We start from the raw sequence: 21369 nt of genomic DNA, 5'->3' as shown, positions 1-21369 counted from the left end.
TCCCCTGCGCGCCCCCCAGGGTTTCCTGCTGCGGCACGGGCGGCCCTCCTCACGCCCCCCGGCCCCAGCTCACCTCCGCCTCCCTGGGCCTGAGCGGGAAGCCGCCGCTGGCTTCTCAGCTTGCCCTGGCTTCCCGCATGAACAGCTGATTCGCGGGAACCCGCGGGGAGGGGGGAGAAGCGGGGAGGGGGGAGAAGCAGAGCGGGGCGGCGCGTTCAGGGGAGAAGGCGGAGCGGAGGTGAGCTGGGGCCGGGGGTGGGGCAGGGAGCTGCCGGTGCTTTTTTTCCCCTTGGGTGCTCCAGGGCTGGAGCACCTGTGGAGTCGGCGCCTAAGGCGCCACTTTTGGCCGGTCAAATTTAATTTCTAGCGGAACAACCGGTTCTAAAAGGGCTTCTAAATTTAACAACCGGTTCTAGCGAACCGGTGCAAACCGGCTCCAGCTCACCACTGTGCACGCCCCATTACAGCCCTCCCTTGTGCCAAAGCATGATGTTTCAGGAATCTGCATCTCTAGTGCCACCAGCACATCATCTGTCTTTGTGCACTATTCACCCCTCTAACTGAAACACATCTGAAGTCCAACCTCTTTTGGGGCAACGAAAGCTCCAACTATTAATCAAAGTCTCTCAACAAATCTACCTCTCTCTGGTCTCTGTCTTCAATCTCCTTACGCTATTCTGGAGTCTTCTCCTCCAGCTCTGAAGCTGAGTACTGGCTCCTCAGAATGAGTCTCTCTGAAGGCTCTGCTCTTTTGCAGATTCTGGCTCAGGCTTCTTCACTGGAGTCCCTTTGGGTTCTCCTTTTCAGACTGAGCCCTCTCCCCTTTTATGAGGAACGGGTATCTGTTTAGTTATCACCTGATGTCTTCCAGTCCCACCCATCTGGTTGAGAAACAAGTAATCAGGTACATATGACACCTGTCATAATTAATTAGCTATTAAACCTTTTCCTACCTGTGATTGGGTTACAGTGGACAATTGGCAAAGAAAAAGAAAAGAAGGACAAAAGAAAGAGCTCAAAGACCTGAAAATGAGTACCAACTGACAACAAGAAAACTGACAACAAGAAACTAACTAAAAATGGTTTGTTTGCTGAAGGAACAAACAGACGACATGCTTTGACCACCAGCCATGGTCAGTAAGAAGGAACTGAAGGATAGGTGGGGAGGCTCCATTCTTTATATCCTCGGCTCAGAGCACGAGAATACTAGAGTAGAGGTGAGCCCCCCAGTACAGGTACTACTAAAGAAAACTCTCCAGCACCTGTGCATAAGATGTACACAACCTAGTCTAATGGACATACGCAATCACTCAAAGAAGAATGAACAGATTCAGGGGTGGCAACGGAACTGGATTCATGTTATATCAAATGTTCTTCCAGTTAAATTTTGCCACAACAGTGGTTTCAGCTCAACAAAATCATTATAGCAAAGAAAAATGTTAAGGATACAACAAAACACATATTTTTCATTAACTTTGCCAGAGCAATCTGTGCAGCTGCAGATATTTTCTATGGTCCCTATTCTGCAAGGTACTTAAGCAATTGATTTTACACATGTGAATAGTCCCACTGAAATCATTAGAAGAATAATAGAATATCAGGGTTGGAAGGGACCTCAGGAGGTCATCTAGTCCAACCCCCTGCTCAAAGCAGGACCAATCCCCAACTAAATCATCCCAGCCAGGGCTTTGTCAAGCCTGATCTTAAAAACCTCAAAGGAAGGAGATTTCACCACCACCCTAGATAATGCATTCCAGTGCTTCACCACCCTCCTAGTGAAAAAGGTTTCCTAATATCCAACCGAAACCTCCTGCACTGCAACTTGAGACCATTACTCCTTGTTCTGTCATTCATAGGAGTTGTAGCAGTTTGAAGTCAATGGAGCTATTAACATGCTTAAAGTTAGGCACCTGCTTATTATCTTGCTGTATTACAGGTTGTAACAGATATATCTTTGTTAGGGAATACAGTAATATAGGGTAACAGCAATGGAAATTTCAGCTGCAGCAGCTCTCCAATCAATGTATATCATGGAACAAACATACAAATAAATTTGTTTGATACAGTTCAGAATGCCATTTTATATTTTATTTATACACTTGTATACTTTTGTTGCTCCTATTGTAAATTTTTAAGGAATATTTTTTTTCTTATAGAGTATCCAATTCAGCAATCTGGTTTAAATTCATCCACATGAAACCCAATAATCCTAGATGTTGAAGATGAGAAGCTAACTAAAACATTTACAGTTACCACCTTCTATGATATGTGCTTACCTTCCTCTTTTTCTTTTGATTTTGTAGAATTTTCTTCTCTCTTTTGCTTTGCTTCTAGTAGTTCACGTTTCAGATGGCGTACTTCTTTGCGTAGTTCTTCACTGCAAAGAGAACAATATTTACATGAGTCTAATCTTCTAAGAATGTAAAGCCACTCAGGAGAAACAGAGTCAAAGCTAATGGGCAGTAAATCTCTGATGTAAACAAAGGGAATGTATTGCCTCACTCTTGTTAAGTTTGGTATGAAGAACTTGGCTTAAAAGTCAATTGGAACGTTAAAAAAGCTCTTCTTTACATTAGCAAAGACGACAAAAGAATATGATAAATGGTTTCTTTTCAGAGCCCATTAGAAATACGTCAAATGCACGAGACAACCAGAACAGGGACCCTGCATTTATACTTTGATTCATTAATTTAACATTGTATCATCCATAATACTTTACTACAAGAACCACACTTAAAGGAAATAAAAAGCAGAGGGATCTCAAAACAAACATAACGTTGTCTTGTGAAATGCAATTTACTGAAGTGATAATTCTTCCAATCTAAGATTTCATATATGGACAGCAAATGGAGTTAATGAATCTGCATAAATATGATCCAATACCAGATTAAGTATTTTTAAAACTATATTTTGAGCGTTATGAACTTTACAAAACAATGAACATCTGAAAAAGGTAGAATGGAGAAAACCAAAAGGAATGAGACAGAACTTACATTAACACTGAGTGATGAGTTTGTTTTGTTAGTTTATAATATGTTTTAAATGTTTTCTGCTGAACTTCCGTATTATGATCAGAATACTACTTGTTTTCTTTCAATTGCTTTTTCTAGGGCAATTGTTTCTTTGGCTCGTCAATTATTAATAAAATTATATAGATGAATTATTGACTGTCCAAAGCTATCCCCCAAAAGTGTTTGTTCAATTCTTGCAAAAGACAATCACACTGTATGAAGAGATTGAGTTCCAAAATGAAGTCTGGTTAGTGATAGAAAACGTGTGAAAGCCATGATTACTGATCATTATTTCAAGCTTTTTTGGAATTCTAATTTATATATTCTCTGTTTTGCTTTTTAAGTTGTAACTGATTTAGTGCTCATGAAAGTGACTGAATAGCAACACTGGCTAGAGCCGAGCATAATGCAGGAATGTGCTGTGCAAGCTTCCCCCCACAGTTCTGTCAGTGCACTTTAATTCTGATCTGTAATACCCTTGTTATTCCAGTCCTGGGCCTCTCGAGTCAAAACTTGGAATTATGTGCTGATTAATTCTTTTGATTTTTATTTTTAATCATATGTGTGAATGGGATGCTTGTGAAAAGTAGCCGAATAACTAGAATATGAAATCACTGATTTATTTACAGAAAAGGTATAGCATGGTCAGGAACAGTGCAAACTCTGCCTTATTGTTTGAAGGGATCACTTAGGGTTAGAGGACAGTCTCATCTCTATGCTCATTCAATCCTTCACTTCTGTAAGATACTTCTGTTATTTCACTTTGCTAACAGGTGCAGGAACACTTCAAGTAGCCGCAGGTTAATTCTTGCTGACTCACTTAGGCTTTTAATATTTACTCTGAATATAAAGGAGATTGACATATCCCCTAGAGAGAAAGCTTAGATCTGGGATGGACAGACCAAGGAAGGACCCCTAAGTCAGCTAAAACTGGGCCATCTTTAATAACGCCAGCAATCACTTCCTCCCCAGGGGCAGCTTCACAAGATTTGCCATCTGGAGGTTCATCCACAGGACCTGGCTCAACTGCGTCCCACTGAATGGAGCTGTCTGCCATGGGAATCGGGACAAGCGATGCAGGAAGTATGGCTACACCAAGGAGATGCTACCCCACATCCTGTGTAGCTGCAAGCCCCATTCGAGAGCTTGGCAGCTGCGACACAACGTCATCCAAGATCGCCTGGCCAGAGCCATCCCACCACCTGTGGGGAAGGTTGCCATAAACTCCGCCATCCCCGGAATCAACAGCCAACTGCAACCGGACACGGTCATCACCAACGAGGACTGGAAGAAGATCATCATGGTGGACGTCACAGTGCCCTTCGAGAACAGGACCCCGGCCTTCCATGATGCCCGAGCTCGAAAGGTAGAGAAATATGCCCCTCGGGCCAAAATCTTGAGAGCAAAGGGTTACCAGGTCCAGACACATGCACTGATTGTTGGAGCCTTAGGCGCATGGGACCCCAGTAATGAGCAAGTTCTGAGAGAATGCGGAATCGGTCAACTCTACGCTTGGCTGATGCGGCAACTCATAGTGTTAGACGCAATCAGGTGCGTCGAGGGACGGCTACATAGAACACATCACCAATATTGGCAATAGCAGGGGGGGATGAGCTGGAGTGCCGATGAGAAGTGCAGTCAGGAAAGTAACAAATACTTTCCTCATGGATTGTATTTTCTAAATAGACAACCAACCTAATTCTCAATTACTGAGGGACAATCTCCACTCATTGATATATTTTGCTTTCCACAACCAAATCTCTGTACAACTTTTCATGAGTGATGTACCCGAGTATTCGGATTCCAATATCTAAACTGTATTGTTAAATCTATTCACCTAAATTTGGGTTATTGCTGATTATGTACTTACTAAGCACTATACACAGATGCACAGACACTGTTTTTCCAACCTATGTATTATATAATTTTTTTAACATTAGCTTTAATAAAAATTTTAAATTTGTGATCTCGACACTGTTTACTGGAAATTGGACAGAGACCAACATATTTCACATAGATCACCATGTAGCCAACTGATAAGAATTTGCCTGACTACTGACCAGGGCTACATTTTAATCAGCTTCTAAAGGTGAAGAGTAGGTTTGTGATGTGCAAAAACATGGATTAGGATAAGCCTAAACAACTTAGTTTTTCACTTATAACCTGTGATAATGAAGGGGGGGGGGAGAGAGAGTAAGATCCCTTTTATGGACCCAGCCAGCCAGTTAGCTATAAAATCCCTCTTAGTAGCTGTTCTCTACTTGCTATACCTGTAAAGGGTTTAAAAAAACGTGAGTGGGCACCTGGCCAAAAGAGCCAATGGGAAGGTTAAAACTTTTTAAAATTAAAACAAGACTTCACCTTTGTCTGTCTGTTGTTGTTCTCCAGAGAGAGGGAACAGAGCTGTGATGCTGTAAGAAGCTTGGGGACAGGTATGAAAAATCATCAGATCACACCTAGACACTACTCATTTGAAACCCCAAATATGTAAGTACATCAGGAAATGTCTTGGAAGACGTGATTAGGTTTATCTCTTTTTTATTTCTTTATGGCTTGTGGACTCCTCTGTGCTAACCCCAAATGCTTTTGTTTTGCTTGTAACCTATAAACTGGACTCAAGAATGTTATTCTTGATGCTTAATCTTTGTAAGTTTTTTTTTTAAAAACTAGCAATACCCTGAATTTCCACATGTATTTTCTTTCTTTTTGTTTTTAATAAAATTTATCTTTTTAAGAACACGATTGGATTTTTGTGTCTTAAGAGGTTTGTGCATGTTGTTTAATTAGCTGGAGGCAACAGCTGATTTCCTTTGTTTTTCTTTCTCAGCTCTTCCCCGGAAGAGGGGTGAAAGGGCTTGAGGGTATGCAACAAGAAGGAATTCCCAAGTGTGCCTTCCTTAGTTCTCAAAGGGGTTTTGCACTTGAGTGGTGGCAGCATCTACCCATCCAAGGTCAGAGAAAAACTGTAACCTTGGGAGTTTAATACAAGCCTGGAGTGTCGAGTATTAATTTTTAGAGTCCTTGCGGGCCCCCACCTTCGGCACTTCAGCCTTGACATAACCAACGTCTGTATTTGAACCCACGTCATTCTTTCACCTCAAAATGCTAAACCTTCAAGAAAACATATTGAGTCCATGCTTTTATCAAGACTTAGACCTCCACTCAATTTAAAAAAAAAAAATCCTTAAAGTTCCTTAAAACTTCTCAAAACATTTCAGACTCACCTGTAGTTGTGTTGAGGACACAAGCTCTCCTACATGGGTTTTTCCCACATACTGGCTAGGAACACCGTCTGGATAGGAACTTCCACTCAGACACACTACTAGCTGATGTGATGGCAACCAGGAATGCCCCCTTCCACAACAAATACAGAAGGACGCAAGTCGCCAACAGTTCGAAAGGGGGCACCATTAGTCTGGAGAGGACCAGATTAAGGTCCCATGCAGGCACAGGTTGTCAAGTCTGTGGATATAACCTTTCCAGGCCCTTGAGGAAACGCCCTACCATGGGGTTGGCGAACATGGAACGCCTCATCTCTCCCTGGTGGAAGGCCGAGATAGCAGTGAGGTGTACCCGGATGGATGACCCTGCCAGGCCCTGTTGTTTCAGGTGAAGGAGGTGCTCCAGGACAAGTGGTATAGGCGCTTGGAGCGGAGGTGTGTGATGCTGGGCACACCAACAAGTGAACCTCTTCTACTTAACTAGATAAGTGGCCCTGGTGGATGGTTTTCTGCTGCAGAGCAGAAAAAATGGTTACTCACTTCTCGTAACTTTGTTCTTCGAGATGCATTTTTCATGTCCATTCCAATCAGGTGTACGCATGCATGGTGGCCGGAAGCAGCATCCGCTGGGCTGGTCTGGGCTCCCCCTGGAGTAGCACCTTCATGGCGTTCAATATAGATCCCTGCCGACCCGCCACCCCTTCAGTTCCTTCTAGCTGGCTACTCTGAAAGAGGGGTAGGAGGATAGGTATTGGAATGCACATGAACACCATCTCAAAGAACAATAGTTACGAGAAGTGAGTATCTGTTTTTTCTTCTTCAAGTGCTTGTTCATGTCCATTCCAACCAGGTGACTCTCAAGCCAAGTTCAGGAGGTGGGGTCGGAGCTGTCCACTGATTGGAGTACTGCTCGTCTGAAGGCTGCATCGTCTCTGGCCTGCTGGGTAATTGCATAATGTGCATCAAAAGTGTGTATGGAGGACCACGTCGCCGCTCTGCAGGTTTCCTGGTTAGGAACCTGAGCCAGGAATGCTGTAGATGAAGCCTGTGCAGTGATCGGAGGTGCGGGAACATCTGCCAGGTTTTAGCACTCACTGATTCAGGACACTATCCTTGACAAGATGCATTGGGATGAAACAGACTGTCTTTTCATTCTGTCCGCCACTGCCACAAACAACTGGACTGATTTTCTGAACCGTTTTGTTCTCTTGATGTAAAAGGCCAGCGCCCTGCGGACATCAAGAGAGTGGAGTCTCTGCTCCCTGCCACTGGAATACGGCTTATGGTAGAATACCAGGAGAAAGATATCCTGATGTCAAACTGCGATACAACCTTCAGGAGGAAAGCAGGGTGAAGCCTGAGCTGAACCTTGTCCTTGCCCGGGTAGAAGGCCGAGTTGGCAGCTAAGTGCACCCTTACAGAATACAACGAGAGACCCTCCTGCTTCAGATGGAGGAGATAGTCCAGAATGTGCGGCACTGAAGCTAGCATGGGGGCGAATGGTGCTGCGCTGAACAGACTGAAAATCTCTTCCACTTGGCAAGGTACATGGCTCTCGTAGAGGGTTTCCTACTGCCAAGGAGGACCTGTCTAATCTGGTATGACCAGGAAAGCTCCAACAATTTAACCATGGAGCTTCCATGCCGTGAGATAGAGTGACTGCAGATTTGGGTGTTGGGAGATGTTCATGTTCTTGTGTGAGAAGGTCCACGGAGACCAGCAAGGTAATCAGGGCTCCCACAGACATGTCTAGGAGGGATGTGAACCAGTGCAGACAGGGCCAGGCTGGTGCTATCAGTATGACCCAAGCTCGATCTCTGTGGATCTTGAGCAGCACCTTGTGAATGAGTGGTATCGGTGGAAAGGCGTATAGGGTAGAACCTGCCCAATGGAGGAGAAATGCATTTGTGCTGGAGCCCAGGCTGTGATTCTGGAAGGAGCAGAACTGCTGGCACTTCCTGTTGCGTTGCGTGGCAAAGAGCTCTATCAGGGGAAACCGCCACCTCTGGAAGATTGAAATTGTGACGTCTGGGCGAAGGGACCACTCGTGGCTATGGAACAACCTGCTGAGGTGGTCTGCCAGCTCATTCTCTACCCCGGGGAAGTACGATGCCTGCTGGTGAATTGAATGTTCTACACAGAAGTCCCACAGCATGAGGGCTTCCTGGCACAAGGGAGAGGAGTGTGCACCCCCATTTGTTGATATAGAACATTGCTGTTGTATTGTCCGTCATGACTGATACACATTGTCCGGTAAGGTCAGGACAGAATGTCTGACATGCTAGGCGCACCACTCTTAGCTCTCTGACATTGATGTGGAGACCCAGATCTGCTTGCAACTAGAGGCCTTGAGTTCTGCGGTGTCCCAGATGAGCTCCCCAGCCCAAGTCTGATGCGTCTGTCACCAATGACAGAGATGGCTGTGGGGCAGCAAAGGGGAACCCTGAACACACCTCCTGAGCGTCGATCCACCACCTGAGGGAGTTGAGAACCAGGCAAGGCAGGGTAACGATCCTGTCCAAGCTGTCCCGGGCTGGGCGATACACTGACATGAGCCACAACTGGAGGGGTCAAAGCCTGAGTCTGGCGTGCTGCACCATGTAGGTACAGGCAGCCATGTGCCCAAGCAGTTTCAGGCAGTTTCTAGCTGTAGTGGTGGGGAACTGCATGACACCTCGGATTATGTCGCTGAGGGACTGAAACCTTGCCTGTGGCAGGTATGCCCTGGCTTGGGTCGAGTCCAGCATTATGCCTCTGAACTCTATCCTCCGGACAGGAGACAGAGTCGATTTTGCTTTGTTTAGGAGTAGACCCAGGCTGTTGAAGGTGGCTCCGATAAATGTGACCTGAGCTTCCACTTGGGTCCTAGAGTGGCCTTTGATCAGCCAGTCGTCGAGGTACTGAAACACCTGTACCTGGTGCCTCCGCAAGAACGCAGCAACGACTGCCATACACTTGGTGAAGACTCAAGGTGCTGCTGACAGGACAAATGGGAGGACAATAAATTGATAGTGGGTACCATTGACCACAAACCTGAGGTACTTCCTGTGGGGCTGACTGATTGCGATGTGAAAGTACACGTCCTTCAAGTCAAGGATGGCACATTAGTCTAGTGAGGGGATGATGAAGGCCAAGGAGACCATGCAGAACTTGAGTTTCTTTACGAACTTGTTGAGTTCTCACATGTCCAGGATAAGCCTGAGGCCGCCTTTGGCTTTTGGTATTATGAAATACTGGGAATAGAAGTCTTCGCCCCTGTGCTCCTGAGGAACCTCCTCCACTGCCCCTAGCAATAGGATCAACTGCACATCCTGCATGAGGAGTTGCTCGTGAGAAGGGTCCCTGGAGAGGGACTGGGAAAGGGGGTGGTAGGGCAAGAGGACACAGAATTGGATGAAGTATCCCCTCCACAGTGTGGAGCACCCAGTGGTCCAAAGTGATACAGGACCATGCACGATAGAAAGAGGACAGCTGAGAAGAAAAGGTAAGGCAGGGTAGATCCAGTCTATGATGTGGTGTGCTGTCCTCTAACACACTTTCAAAAGGCCAGTTTGGGACCAGAGGGCAGCTTGGTCTGGCTAGAACCCTGGCCACTCCTGTTTCTCCTCCGAGAACCATCGGTTCTGCTGATGGAATCTCGAAGGAGGTTGCGGTTGGAAGTGTCTCCGCTGTGTGGCGGGAGTATGCAGGACCGACTTGAAGGTGGCTCGTGAGTCTTTCAGACTGTGTAACCCCTTGTCTGTCTTTTCAGAGAAACGAGTCTCACCCTCAAATGGGAGGTCCCGAATAGTTTGCTGGATCTTGTAAGGGAGCCCCGAGACTTGGAGCCAGGAGCCCCTCCTCATGGCTACCTCAGTCACCATGACCCTAGTGGCGGCATCTGCAGCATCCAATGCGGCTTAGAGGGAAGCCCAGAAGACTAGCTTCCCCTCTTCCTCCAAGGCCAAGAACTCAGTTCGGTAGTCCGAAGAGAGGAGCTGTGTAAATGTAGCCATCGCCGCACAGGTGTTATATGAGTACCTGCGGACGATGGCTTGTTGGTTCAAGATATGGAGCTGCAGACCCCCTGTAGAATAGATCTTTCTCCGAACAAGGTCTAGACTCTTAGCCTCCCTGTTTTTTGTGGAGAGTCCTTGGAAGCCCTGTCTCTCATGCTGGTTAGCAGCATACACAACAAGAGAGTCAGGGGTGGGAGGGAATATAAATGTTTGAACCCTCTGGAGGGCATGAAATAAGGCCTCTCATTGCACTTGGCAGTGGGTGCCAAGGAAGCTGGGGTCTGCCACAGGGTCTTGGTACTGTCCACAATCGTTTTAATGAGTGGTAGGGCAATACAGGGAAGGTCCTGAGGGGGAGAGGCTGTCCACCATGGGATCAGCCTCCTCGACTACCTCCTCGGCCTTAATGCCCAGACCCTGAGCAGCCCTACGCAGTAACTGCTGCGGCACCCTGTTGTCCTTGAGTGCTGGGACTACGGCTGTACCCGCCAATTCTTCATCAGGTGACAATGAAGAGGAAGCGCTCATACGGAGCAGATGCTGCCTGCCATCCATCCCCAAGGGGTCCCTCAACTCTCGAGGCCGTGTCGGTGCCAATGGTGCGCTCGACAGTGCCGGGGCTGCAGATGCTGAACCAAGTGTTGGTGCCGTCATCAGTACGACGGGAGGAACCATCAACAGAGCTGGTGCCGATCCCCTTGTCTGTGCCAATGAAGACAGAGGGCCCGTCGCTGGCATCGGCGTCTGCGCCACAGTCAATGTTGACAACGGTGCAGGTGTGGAAATCAGGCACGTCAACGGTGCTGAGGACGTTGCCAAGGGCAACACCAGGGTTGTGCCAAATCCGGTGTCAACGATGGTGCCACTATCAGAGGCGTTGGTGTATGGGCAGGTGCCGAGGGAAGCTGCGCAGCCGATGGCGGGATGAATGTGGCTGAGGCCACAGAAGACGCAGCAGAACGGTGACCTTGGCTCCCTCCTTGGCGAAAAGTCCAGGGGGTCCGGAAGGGCCACTGTGGTGGGTTGTGCCACTGCGGAGGCCATGCCTGAGGCTCCCTCCAGTCTCTCCTGGACTTCTATCTATGGCTCCTACTTCTCCTGGAGCTATAGGGGTCGGACTTGACTCCGAGGTCTCCGAGACTGAAGACCATCAAGGAGCCGAGCCTCGGTGCCTCGAGAGCTTGGGGAGTGGGTAGGTTCTCTGTACGAGTGAGCCGGTGCTGAGGGACATGGAGAAGGGGAGCGCCTGGACATTATAGCCAGCTTCCCTCTTGACTGCACCAGAGGGGCAGGTGGGTCAGCCAGTGCTCGAGGTTCTTCCCTCCTCGGGGGGGAGAATGGCGCCATACAGTGCAGGAGATCCCAAGCAGCTTGGTAAGCCTCCGACGTCGAAGGGAGCTGTAGCTGCTGTGTAGGGACTGGTGACTGTGGGGGACCCAGACTCAACTGCCTCGCCTAGGCAGGAGTCGACGCACTATCAGTAGGGGATCCGGAGCAGTGGCCCACCTAGGGTCTCATTTCTCTGGATTTAGCCGGAGTTGAGCAGCTGTCCAGCTTCTTTTTCTTCTGAGGCACCAGCAAGTGGGATGGGTGCCTGCTCTCAGCCGGGCCTCATGAGGTGCCGTGTCGATGCAGAGCATCCCGGGACGAGTCCTTTCTTGGTGCCGAGCTTGACAACAGTGCCGGGGCACTCCGTGTAGAGGACGACGCATTAGGAGCCAGGTCCCCTGAGCCCAGGGGCGAGTGGGAGCATACAGCTGCCTCCATGAGGATCACATTAAGCCACTGTTCCCTTTCTTTAAGGGTTCTAGGGCAGAACTCACAGCAGATTTTACAGCGATCCTTTTGGTGGCCCTCCCCTGGGCAACGTAAACATGAAGAGTGTGGATTGCTCTTTGGCATGTGCTTTGTACAGGGCACACAGTTTTTAAACCCCAGGGACCGCAGCATACCACTGCTCCAGGGAGGCGGAATGCGGGGGGGGGGACCCCCAACAACTGTATACTAAGAACTGTAATACTAACAATGGATACTAAGATAACCATATACAGGTAACTATAGAATGCGCTTGCTAAGCAAGGGCTATAGGAAGTTCCAGCCAACCGTCACTGGCGGTAAGAAGGAACTGAAGTGGTGCCGGACTATATATTGAGCATCATGAAGGCGCGATTCCAGGGGGGTGCCCAGACCGGCCCGACGGATGCTTCTATGGGAAAAATCTATCATCCACCATGCACATTCGCGTGCGCACACACACCCACACCCATAATTGGAATGGACATGAACAAGCACTCGAAGAACCACCTCCCATACTGGTTCCGAACACAGAAGCTCCCTTGGTCTTAACCATGGATCACTTGATGATCACCTGTCTGTTCATTCCTTTTGGGGCACCTGGCATTGGCCACTGTCAGAGGACAGGATACTGGGCTTGATGGATCTTTGGTCTGACCCAGTATGGGTGTTCTTATGTTCCAAGCTGTGAGATGGAGGGACTGGAGGTCTTGGTGGTGAAGGCGACCATGGTTCTGGGTGATCAGAAAGTGTTAGCAGGATCGGGGTGTCCACAGACAGCTCCTGAAGCGTGGTTACCGATGTTAGCGTGGCCATGCTGGGGCCAACATGCCTTGTCTCTGTGGATCTTGAGCAGTACCTTGTGTACGAGTGGTACTGGTGGAAAGGCATACATGAGGCGGTCCCCCCAGGGTAGCATTAACACATCCGAGATCGAGCCCTTGCTGTGTTTCCGGAAGGAGCAGAACATTGGGGACTTTCTGTTGCTCTAGGTGGCAAACAGATCTACCTGGGGAAACCCCCACCTTTGGAAAATGGAATGTATGACATCTGGACAGATGGACCATTTGTGGTTGCAGACCGACCTGCTAAGGGGATCTGCTAGTTCGTTCTGCACTCCCAGGAGATAAGATGCCTCCAGGTGAATGGAGTGGGCTATGCAGAATTCCCATAGCTGGAGGGCTTCCCGACCAGTGGCGTAGCTAGGTGGAGTGAACAGGGGCAGCGGATATAAAAAAAGGTGCCACCCGCTTGTACTCACCAGGCGGCGCTCTGGGTCCTCAGCGGCACTGAAGGCCCCTGCCGCTGAAATGCTGCCGAGGAGGACCCGGAGCGAGTGAAGGCCCCTGCTGAGCCAGAGCGCGTGAAGGCCCCCGCCACAGAAGAACTGGAGCACTGCCAGGTGAGTAAAAATTAAAAAAGGCGCCTATAAATTAAACAGGTGCCACTTGTGCTCAGAGGGGGAGAGGCCGCTCCCCCGGCTCCCCTCCTGGCTATGCTACTGTTCCTGACATGGGGGGAGAAATGCGCTCTGCCCTGTTTGTTGATGTAAAACATGGCAGTGGTGTTATTGGTCATCATTGCCACACACTGGCCTTGTAATTGGGACTGGAAGGTCTGGCAGGCTAGTCGCACAGCTTTGAGTTCCTTGACATTGATATGGAGCAAGAGCTCATCCTGCAACCACAGGCCTTGCGTTCGGAGACCTTCCAGATGAGCCCCCCAACCCAGAGCTGACACGTCCACTACTAGGGACAAAGAAGGTTGTGAGCTGTTGAAGGGAACTCCTTCGCAGACTGTTTGAGGGTCGAGCCACCAACAAAGGGACTTGAATACGTGCTCTGGCACCAATACCACTGAGTCCAGGCTGTTGTGCCCTGGGCAATAGGTCAAAGTGAGCCATGCTTGGAGTGGTCTGAGCCTCAATCTGGTATGTCAGACCATGTAAGTGCAGGCTGCCATGTGGCTGAGGAGACTTGTGCATCCCCTTGCTGTTTTGGAGGAGTATCGCCTAAAGCTTTGGATAATGTCTGTCATCACTTGGAATCCAGTCTCTGGCAGGATTGCTCTTGCTTGTACTGAGTCCAGCACCGCCCCAATGAATTCTATTCTTTGGGTCGGTGACAAGGTCGACTTGTTCACATTGAGGAGGAGTCCCAGTCTCTCAAAAGTAGCTCTTATTAGTCAGACTTGAGACTCCACCTGCTCCCTGTAGTGCCCCCGTAAGAGCCAGTCATCAAGCTAGGGATATACCTGTATCTGCCTCCTGCGAAGAAAGGCTGCAACCACCAACATGCACTTGGTGAATGTTCGGTGAACACTCGGGGGACCGTCAATAGACCAAACAGGAGGACCGTGAATTGATAATGTTTGTGGTCGACCACAAACCGCAGAAATCATCTGTGCACAGGCTGAATGGATATGTGAAAATATGCATCCTTCATGTCAAGGGCGGCATACCAGTCTCCCAGATCCAACGGGGGGATAATCATGTTCAGGGAGACCATGCAGAACTTCAGCTTGACCAAGAACTGGTTGAGTCCTCGCAGGTCTAAAATGGGTTTGAGACCCCCCCTTTGCTTTGGGGATTAGAATCTCCTGCCCCTTAGCTCCTGAAGAACCTCCTCCACTGCCCCTACAGTGAGGAGTGACTGCACCTCCTGGATAAGGAGTTGCTGGTGAGAACAGTCCCAAGTGGTGCCGAGGTGAACAGTGCCGTGTCGGAGAAGGTGATCGCCACATCATGGATGGCTTGCATCTAGATGACGCCAGGTGTGGCAACACCAGGGGCTTGTCCCTGATAGCCAGAGGTGGAGAGGCTGTCATCGCTATTAGGTTCATGGCGGCTTCAAAAGCGTCCGAGGTGGAGGGGGACTCCAACTCCTCTACGTGACACTGTCTGTCCAGGGAGTTGCTGGGCGCTGGGCTCAATGGTCCCCTCTGGGGAACTGAAGTCAACGGCGCCGACTCCTGGTCTGTGGGCGCTGAGTGCTCCTTTGTGGGATGCACTGCTGTTGTGCTTGGCACTGCCTTCGGCACTGGGGAACAACCCTTTTCCATCTTCTTGTGCTGCACAAGCAGCACCGGTGAGTGCGAGCAGTGCCTGGTTGGCTGCGCCACCTGTGGGAGAGTGCCGGTGCCGAGGGCCTCTCGAATCAGAATCTTTCCTCTGCGTCGTGTCCTACACTGAGGTCGGGGTGCTACGCACCGATGCACTCGGTGGTGAATCCCAGTGCTCCATGGTGGGCTGTGGATGGAGAGTGGACTCCATCAGAAGTTGTTTCAGACAGAAATCCCACTCTTTCTTTGTCCTAGGGCAGAAAGACCTACAGATCTTGCACCTTTGGTGCTCTTCCCCCAGACACTTCAGGCATGCTTCGTGGGGGTCGCCTGTTGGCATGGGCTTACCACAGGTCCTACAAGGTTTAAACCCTTGGCCCCAAGGCATGCTCTGGAGCCGAGGGTAGGTAAGGGATAGGGGAGGATTCCTAACCTGAACTACTATATACACTATGTACACAAAACTAAACTAACTACTGACTGAAACATAGACTAATACGCAAGAAGAAAGCCAAGGGAAGCACTTCCTAGGCAAGCGAACGCAGTTCCAACGGCCATCATGGATGGTAAGCACAGTTGCCAACTTTCACGTGGTAAATAAGCACCCCGACTTTCACAATAAGCCAAAAATCAAGCTAATCCCATTTCAAAACAAGCCAATCCCTAAGAACCCCCACACTCTATGCCCTGGTCTACACTAGGACTTTAGGTCAAATTTAGCAGCGTTAAATCGATGTAAACCTGCACCCGTCCACATGATGAAGCCCTTTATTTCGACTTAAAGGGCTCTTAAAATCGATTTCCTTACTCCACCCCTGACAAGTGGATTTAGCGCTTAAATCGGCCTTGCTGGCTCGAATTTGGGGTACTGTGGACACAATTCAACGGTATTGGCCTCCGGGAGCTATCCCAGAGTGCTCCATTGTGACCGCTCTGGACAGCACTTTCAACTCAGATGCACTGGCCAGGTAGACAGGAAAAGAACCGCGAACTTTTGAATCTCATTTCCTGTTTGGCCAGCATGGCAAGCTGCAGGTGACCATGCAGAGCTCATCAGCAGAGGTAACCATGATGGAGTCCCACAACTGCAAAAGAGCTCCAGCATGGACCGAACGGGAGGTACGGGATCTGATCGCTGTTTGGGGAGAGGAATCCGTGCTATCAGAACTCCATTCCAGTTTTTGAAATGCCAAAACCTTTGTCAAAATCTCCCAGGGCATGAAGGACAGAGGCCATAACAGGGACCCGAAGCAGTACCGCATGAAACTTAAGGAGCTGAGGCAAGCCTACCAGAAAACCAGAGAGGCGAATGGCCGCTCCGGGTCAGAGCCCCAAACATGCCGCTTCTACAATGAGCTGCATGCCATTTTAGGGGGTTCAGCCACCACTACCCCAACCGTATTATCTGACTCCTTCAATGGAGATGGAGGCAACACAGAAGCAGGTTTTGGGGACGAAGAAGATGATGATGATGATGATGAGGTTGTAGATAGCTCACAGCAAGCAAGCGGAGAAACCGGTTTTCCCGACAGCCAGGAACTGTTTCTCACCTTGGACCTGGAGCCAGTACCCCCTGAACCCACCCAAGGCTGCTTCCTGGACCCGGCAGGCGGAGAAGGGACCTCCGGTGAGTGTACCTTTTAAAATACTATAAATGGTTTAAAAGCAAGCATGTGAAAGGATTACTTTGCCCTGGCATTCGCGGCTCTCCTGGATGTACTCCCAAAGCCTTTGCAAAAGGTTTCTGGGGAGGGCAGCCTTATTGCGTCCTTCATGGTAGGACACTTTACCACTCCAGGCCAGTAACACGTACTCGGGAATCATTGTACAACAAAGCATTGAGTGTATGTTTGCTGGCGTTCAAACAACATCCGTTCTTTATCTCTCTGTGTTATCCTCAGGAGAGTGAGGTATCATTCATGGTCACCAGGTTGAAATAGAGTGCTTTTCTTCAGGGGACACTCAGAGGAGCCCGTTCCTGCTGGGCTGTTTGCCTGTGGCTAAACAGAAATGTTCCCCGCTGTTAGCCACAGGGAGGGGGGAGGATTGAGGGGGTAGCCACTCAGTGGGGGAGGGCAAAATGCGACCTTGTAACGAAAGTACATGTGCTATGTATGTAATGTTAACAGCAAGGCTTACCCTGAAAGAGTGTAGCCATTGTTTTATAAAATGTGTCTTTTTAAATACCGCTGTCCCTTTTTTTTTCTCCACCAGCTGCATGTGTTTCAATGATCACAGGATCTTCTCCTTCCCAGAGGCTAGTGAAGATTAGAAAGAAAAAAAACCACACTCGAGATGAAATGTTCTCCAAGCTCATGCTGTCCTCCCACACTGACAGAGCACAGACGAATGCGTGGAGGCAAATAATGTCAGAGTGCAGGAAAGCACAAAATGACCGGGAGGAGAGGTGGCGGGCTGAAGAGAGGGCTGAAGCTCAAATGTGGCGGCAGCGTGATGAGAGGAGGCAGGATTCAATGCTGAGGCTGCTGGAGGACCAAACCAGTATGCTCCAGTGTATGGCTGAGCTGCAGCAAAGGCAGCTGGAGCACAGACTGCCACTAGAGCCCCTGTGTAACCAACCACCCTCCTCCCCAAGTTCCATAGCCTCCACACCCAGACGCCCAAGAATGCAGTGGGGGGGGCCACCGGCCAACCAGCCACTCCGCCACAGAGGATTGCCCAAAAAAAAGAAGGCTGGCATTCAATAAATTTTAAAGTTGTAAACTTTTAAAGTGCTGTGTGGCATTTTCCTTCCCTCCTCCACCACCCCTCCTGGGCTACCCTGGTAGTCATCCCCCTATTTGTGTGATGAATGAATAAAGAATGCATGAATGTGAAGCAACAATGACTTTATTGCCTCTGCAAGCGGTGATCGAAGGGAGGAGGGGAGGGTGGTTAGCTTACAGGGAAGTAGAGTGAACCAAGGGGAGGGGGGGTTTCATCAAGGACAAACAAACAGAACTTTCACACCGTAGCCTGTCCAGTCATGAAACTGGTTTTCAAAGCTTCTCTGATGCGTACCGCGCCCTCCTGTGCTTTTCTAACTGCCCTGGTGTCTGGCTGCGCGTAATCAGCAGCCAGGTGATTTGCCTCAACCTCCCACCCCGCCATAAACATCTCCCCCTTACTCTCACAGATATTGTGGAGCACACAGCAAGCAGTAATAACAGTGGGAATATTGGTTTCACTGAGGTCTAAGTGAGTCAGTAAACTGCGTCAGTGCGCCTTTAAACGTTCAAATGCACATTCTATCACCATTCTGCACTTGCTCAGCCTGTAGTTGAACAGCTCCTGACTACTGTCCAGGTTGCCTGTGTACAGCTTCATGAGCCATGGCAGGAAGCGCTAGGCTGGATCCCCAAGGATAACTACAGGCATTTCAACATCCCCAACAGTTATTTTCTGGTCTGGGAATAAAGTCCCTTCCTGCAGCTTTTGAAACAGACCAGAGTTCCTGAAGATGCGAGTGTCATGTACCTTTCCCGGCCATCCCACGTTGATGTTGGTGAAACGTCCCTTGTGATCCACCAGAGCTTGCAGCACTATTGAAAAGTACCCCTTGCGGTTTATGTACTCGGCGGCTTGGTGCTCCGGTGCCAAGATAGGGATATGGGTTCCGTCTATGGCCCCAGCACAGTTAGGGAATCCCATTGCAGCAAAGCCATCCACTATGACCTGCACATTTCCCAGGGTCACTACCCTTGATATCAGCAGATCTTTGATTGCGTGGGCTACTTGCATCACAGCAGCCCCAACAGTAGATTTGCCCACTCCAAATTGATTCCCGACTGACCGGTAGCTGTCTGACGTTGCAAGCTTCCACAGGGCTATCGCCACTCGCTTCTCAACTGTGAGGGCTGCTCTCACCTTGGTATTCATGCGCTTCAGGGCAGAGGAAAGCAAGTCACAAAGTTCCATGAAAGTGCCCTTACGCATGCGAAAGTTTCGCAGCCACTGGAAATCGTCCCAGACCTGCAACACTATGCGGTCCCACCAGTCTGTGCTTGTTTCCCGAGCCCAGAATCGGCGTTCCACCGCATGAACCTGCCCCATTAGCACCATGATGCATGCATTGGCAGGGCCCATGCTTTCAGAGAAATCTGTGTCCATGTCCTGATCACTCACGTGACCGCGCTGACGTCGCCTCCTCACCCGGTATCGCTTTGCCAGGTTCTGGTGCTACATATACTGCTGGGTAATGCGTGTGGTGTTGAATGTGCTCCTAATTGCCAAAGTGAGCTGAGCGGCCTCCAAGCTTGCGTTGGTATGGCGTCCGCACAGAAAAAAGGCACGGAACGATTGTCTGCCATTGCTCTGACGGAGGGAAGGGCGACTGACGACATGGCTTACAGGGTTGGCTTCAGGGAGCTAAAATCAACAAAGGGGGTGGCTTTACATCAAGGAGTATTTCAGGCAGGACTTCACGGAGGGTTCCAATAAGAAATGGAGCACCTAAGTAATTGTTCTTATTGGAACAAGGAGGTTAGTCTGGCCTCTGATTGATACATGGCTAGATTTACCTCGCTGCACCTTCTCTTTCAGCGACTGCAGTGTGATCTAGAGGAATGAGTCCCCTAGATGGGGGTGAGGGGGAAGCAAATGAGTACAAAACAAATCTGGTCTATTTCTTGTTTTGATCCACTCCATCTACCTTTTACATCTTTGGCTGGCAGCAGACGGTGCAGAAGGGCTGCATGCCATCCACATCTCATGGCTGCTCGGCAGAAGATGGTACAGTACGACTGCTAGCCATCCTCATCTCTTGCCTGCCCGGCAGAAGATGGTACAATACGACTGCTAGCCATCCTCATCTCTTGCCTGCCAGGCAGAAGATGGTACAGTACGACTGCTAGCAATCCGTATCGCCTGCCTGCTCACCATAAGACGGTTCAATAGGACTGACTGCAGGACTAAAGAGAATGACCTGGTCAAGTCACTCCAAATTTAGTCCCTGCGCTCATGTCTGCCCAGGTGCTCCCAGCCGACGTGGCCAGGAGCACCTCGGACATGACGATGACGGCTACCAGTCCTATTGTACCGTCTGCTGCCACAAGGCAATGGGTTGCTGCTACTGTGTAGCAATGCTGTACCGCGTCTGCCAGCACCCAGGAGACATACGGTGACGGTTACCTGAGTGGGCTCCATGCTTGCCGTGGTATGGCGTCTGCACAGGTAACTCAGGAAAAAAGGCGCGAAACGATTGTCTGCCCTTGCTTTCACGGAGGGAGGGAGGGAACGGGGGCCTGACGATATGTACCCAGAACCACCCACGACAATGTTTTAGCCCCATCAGGCATTGGGATCTCAACCCAGAATTCCAATGGGCAGCAGAGACTGCGGGAACTGTGGGATAGCTACCCACAGTGCAACGCTCCGGAAGTCGACTCTAGCCTCGGTACTGTGGAAGCACTCCACCAAGTTAATGCACTTAATGAACTTAGAGCATTTTCTGTGGGGACACACACACTCGAATAATATATAAAACCGATTTCTAAAAAAACGACTTCTATAAATTCGACCTTATTCCGTAATGTAGACATACCCTATGTGAGTAGATTCCCCCAGTGTGCAGTCTGGGACTGCGGCTGGCCTGCTGTGCACCCCGACTCTCTCCCCTGCCTGCCCCTGCTTGCCAGGGGACGATCAAAAAAAGAAAAAACAAGCAACAAACTACAAGCCAAACAAGCAACAAGCTACAAGCCAAAAACTAGCCAACAAGCAACTCATAAGCCAATTAAGTCAAAAACAAGCCCAATTTCTGCATTTTTTTTTTTGGTGGGTTTGGCATGTCTGATGGTAAGAAGGAACTGAAGGAGGGTTGGGTCGGCAGGGTCATATATTGATCATCACGAAGGCGCCACTCCAGGGGGCTCCACAACCAACCCAAAGGGAGCTGCTAACTTTCCGACGACCATGCACGCGGCGCACGCACACCTGATTAGAATCGACGTGAACAAACACTCAAAGAAGAATGTTATTTACATGCACAAGGTTAAAGTAATTGCCAAACAGAGAGAAAGAGAATTTTTTCCCCAGAATATGATGGGGATTCATTTTTCATTTATTATAGGTTTGGATCAGGTAAATGTAAGTGTATTTCACATGATCAATGCTCTATGATTATAGACAGACATTGGTGAAATTCTGTCCTCTCCATTTTCTTCTTCTGTGTTTGCATCTAATTTGCTTTGGAAAGATTGTTCAGTGTTAATAACCTTCATCTGAACTTGGATTGGATTCCTGGGGACTACAGGAAATAGGACCTCAATTTGTGGTGAGTCAAGA

General features: G+C 49.2%; 1 protein-coding gene across 4 annotated transcripts in view; it reads right to left on the bottom strand.

Moving 5' to 3' along the window:
• The window catches only part of CWC27 (CWC27 spliceosome associated cyclophilin), a 236417-nt gene that overhangs the window by 79939 nt on the left and 135109 nt on the right, over positions 1-21369 (bottom strand). For all 4 annotated transcript variants that reach the window (XM_077816922.1, XM_077816923.1, XM_077816924.1 and 1 more), the window contains one exon: positions 2277-2377. In XM_077816922.1, the coding sequence (XP_077673048.1) occupies positions 2277-2377 (101 nt within the window). The remainder of the gene's footprint in view (positions 1-2276; positions 2378-21369) is intronic.

The sequence above is a fragment of the Eretmochelys imbricata genome, chromosome 5 (genome assembly GCF_965152235.1).
Source record: "Eretmochelys imbricata isolate rEreImb1 chromosome 5, rEreImb1.hap1, whole genome shotgun sequence".
NCBI lineage: Eukaryota > Metazoa > Chordata > Testudines > Cheloniidae > Eretmochelys > Eretmochelys imbricata.
The sequence above is the reverse complement of the archived record's forward strand: the minus strand, read 5'-3'. Positions and strand labels throughout refer to the sequence as shown.